This window comes from Halyomorpha halys, unplaced genomic scaffold (assembly GCF_000696795.3).
Source record: "Halyomorpha halys isolate HHAL.00 unplaced genomic scaffold, Hhal_1.1 Scaffold164.1, whole genome shotgun sequence".
Lineage (NCBI taxonomy): Eukaryota > Metazoa > Arthropoda > Insecta > Hemiptera > Pentatomidae > Halyomorpha > Halyomorpha halys.
In genome coordinates, this window is record NW_027108420.1 from 1250443 (window position 1) to 1253785 (window position 3343).

General features: G+C 26.9%; 1 protein-coding gene across 2 annotated transcripts in view; it reads right to left on the bottom strand.

The window, feature by feature from the left end:
- The window catches only part of LOC112209990 (pancreatic triacylglycerol lipase), a 24918-nt gene that overhangs the window by 16555 nt on the left and 5020 nt on the right, over positions 1 to 3343 (bottom strand). For both annotated transcript variants that reach the window (XM_014417636.2, XM_024361821.2), the window contains exons 2-3: positions 1957 to 2028; positions 1824 to 1883 (exon numbers count right to left, since the gene is read on the bottom strand). In XM_014417636.2, the coding sequence (XP_014273122.1) occupies positions 1824 to 1883; positions 1957 to 2028 (132 nt within the window). The remainder of the gene's footprint in view (positions 1 to 1823; positions 1884 to 1956; positions 2029 to 3343) is intronic.

Below are 3343 nucleotides of genomic sequence, written 5' to 3' on the forward strand. Positions count from 1 at the left end.
AATATCAATGTTTCTTTTTTACTTTCACAAATATATATATGGAATATATAGTAAGAAGTATTCGGATCATGCAAAATTTCGAATTCGAGGTTAAAATCGACTTACCGGAAGTGCCACTTTATATAATCGATTTTACACTTTTTAGGATTTTCTCAAAAACTGCTCAAACGATTTTGATTAAACTCGATAAATCAATGTAAAAGTAATCTTTAATACAAGATAGGTATTATCCTCCTTAAAATAGTCTGACAGGACCTAAATGACGCATTTTTAAAAACTCTTCCTTCAAAGTACCTTTAATTTTGGTTACTTTAGTTCTCATTTTTAACAATAATAAATAATAGTTAAATATAAATTATTAAAACTTTTTCTGAATAACTGATAGAGAAAATTTGAGACATTCGAAACGAACGGGAAAAACTATGACAGCCCTATCTTTCCTGATTGGTGAGTTTATATTTATATTTAAGATTGTCTTTGAGGACGGTCGAATTTGCCGAAACGTTGGACTTTTAAAAAAATAGTGTTCTGAAACTTAAATTGGATACAATTTATTTTATTTAAGCAATAATAACCAGTCACAAGAAAGTGAAAAGATTAAGCATAAATTAATGATTGGAGAAGTTTTTTGGGGGATGCGGTCAGCAAAGAACAACATAAATAAACAAAATCATATTTATTTATTTTATGCCGACGTTTCGACCTGAGTTTCAGGTCTTCATCAGGGCTATAGAACAAAAGAGATAACAACAACATTTAGAGAAACATAAAATTGAAAAGGAATAGTATACAAACAAATTTGTAATTATACAAAATATTGAATCAATTAATGATTTCACTGTTTTCAATCTACTACCATCTAATTCCACGATTATCAATAAATTTATTTTTTTTACTATTCAATTATCAGTTATTAATTTTTTATCAGTTTTTTAGACACTACTTACATATCTTATATTATACATATCTTCTTACCTACATAATATTATATTCTACTGTCTAATTCCATGGTTATCAACTATTTTGTATTATTCAACTCAATATTTTGTATAATTCCAAATTTGTTTGTATAAATTCCTTTTCAATTTTATGTTTCTCTAAATGTTGTTATCTCTTTTTGTTCTATAGCCCTGATGAAGACCTGAAACTCAGGTCGAAACGTCGGCATAAAATAAATAAATATTGTTTTGTTTATTTATGTTGTTCTTTGCTGACCGCACCCCCCGACAAACTTCAACAATCATTAATCTACGGTAAACTATCTACACCTCATTATAAATGAATTATCTTTTATTGACTAAAAATTAAAAAAAAAATAATGGGAATTTCAATAAAGTAGATCGAAAGTATTGTTTTATAAAAAATGAAAATCATAATTGTTTATTGTTTTTATGAAATGTGTTTTTTTAAAAAGCTATATCTCGAGAACTATTGGGTGTAAACAGCTCTACTGAGGTTCATATTTTGTCAAATTTACTCTACTTTATATCATGTTCTATTAGGTTCATATGGAGTTTCCAAATTTTTTTTTTAACTATTTGCTGTTTGAAACAGCAGCTATTTTGTATTACTCCTATCTATACTTTGCAGACTCATAAATTCCAACTGGTATTTATGCGTAGTTTTCGGCATGGTTATAAAAAATTGAGGTAAAATGACTTTTTTTCCAGGGCTCTTGTTCTAATTGTACTGGAGGTTCTGAAAAGAATAGGTCGCTTATTTAATTTTTGAATTTAGATTTTTTCCTAATTTTACTGCACTATACGATTTATTATTTGTGTTTATATTTATATCAGAAAAAAAAAATTGATACTACTACTTACCGTTCGAAGCTGGAATTACACTTTTAATTATATTTGTGGGTGTTTTTAAGATCGAAGAACCTAAAAATTAAAAAGTGTATTATTGTTCCAATCGATAGATCGATCAAATAGTCTAAATTAAATCACAAGTTACCTGTGACTTGTAGAAGTGATAGTGATGCCAAAATTCCAACTAAATATAATTTCGCCATTATTATGTGATTTCCTGAAAAATAAATCTGATGTTTATTTTTTATTTATTTATTTATAATTTTCTAGTATTTCTGTCGTACATGTCGCTTCACGTGTCATAATCCATGCCACGGAAAAATCAAATAGACGATTTTCATACTACAGTGTAATCTCAATAATCCCAACTAATTAATGTAGGGTGGTGTTCGGATTAGCAAATAAATTTTTTAAAATATTTTATTGGAAATTTGACAGTTTAAAGTATTAAAAATTTTTTTAAAAAATCTTACTTTTACATCCTCAGTAATGATTTAATTTGTTAAAACTATAAGATTGTTTGCATGGATTTACTTAAAACGTGATAAAAAAAAAAATTACATATTTCTACAATTAATTAAATTAGTTTCACGGAATAAAATGATTTATACAATAAATAATTATGTATTTCTTATTTCAACAAAATACATTATGAACAGTTCCATAGGAATTAGATTACCCGATGTCGAAACTGTAAAACATTTCACTATCGATTTTCACAGTGATTACAATAACTTGCTTGTAGATTGAGAAGTTAAAAATGTCCTTTACACATGTGCACTTTTATTAAAAAAAGAAAAATGTTATTGCCTGCTGAGATTTCTCAAAATAACAGCAACTTCTTATTTACGCCAGTTTGGATTACTACTTTTTGGAGTGCCAAAGATTGAATAACCGAGATCTGTATTTAGATTTAGGAAAAATCATATTACAGAGACATCACGTTAAAATCATCGATTGATAAGAAATAATAATAATTATTTCTTACTTCGAGAATTCTTTTGAGGTGTCTGAAGAGTGGTACTTATTTTTTTTAGAAATGATATAACGTTTTTTTAGGACTTAAAAAGTATAGCGACAATTTTAGAAACGTATCTACCCTTTTGATAAATTTGTTGGTGAGAAAGTTTGAACTTATCATAATAGCTATAAGACCAACATAAACTATTTTAAGTGTCTCGTATATCATTCTATTTTCTTTAACTGCCATCCTAATTTTTTTATCTAGACAATTAATGTTCGTTAGTAATTCGTTCCATTTATCATTCCATGACATGTTTATTTCTCTAAGTTCGGTTATGTAATCTTAATATTTTAAAAAAATGTAACTCTGCATGATAATTGGTTCATGCTATTGTTTTTTAAAGCAATGATATTATACATAATTACGTATATGGTTCTGTAAGTTATCGTAAATGGTATGATACTTATAATTTAAGTTTATTAGGGAAAGAAATTCTATATTTAGCCATGCTGCCCAAATACATTTGGTTGCTATAAAATACAGCATACCATGATCGGACATATATATA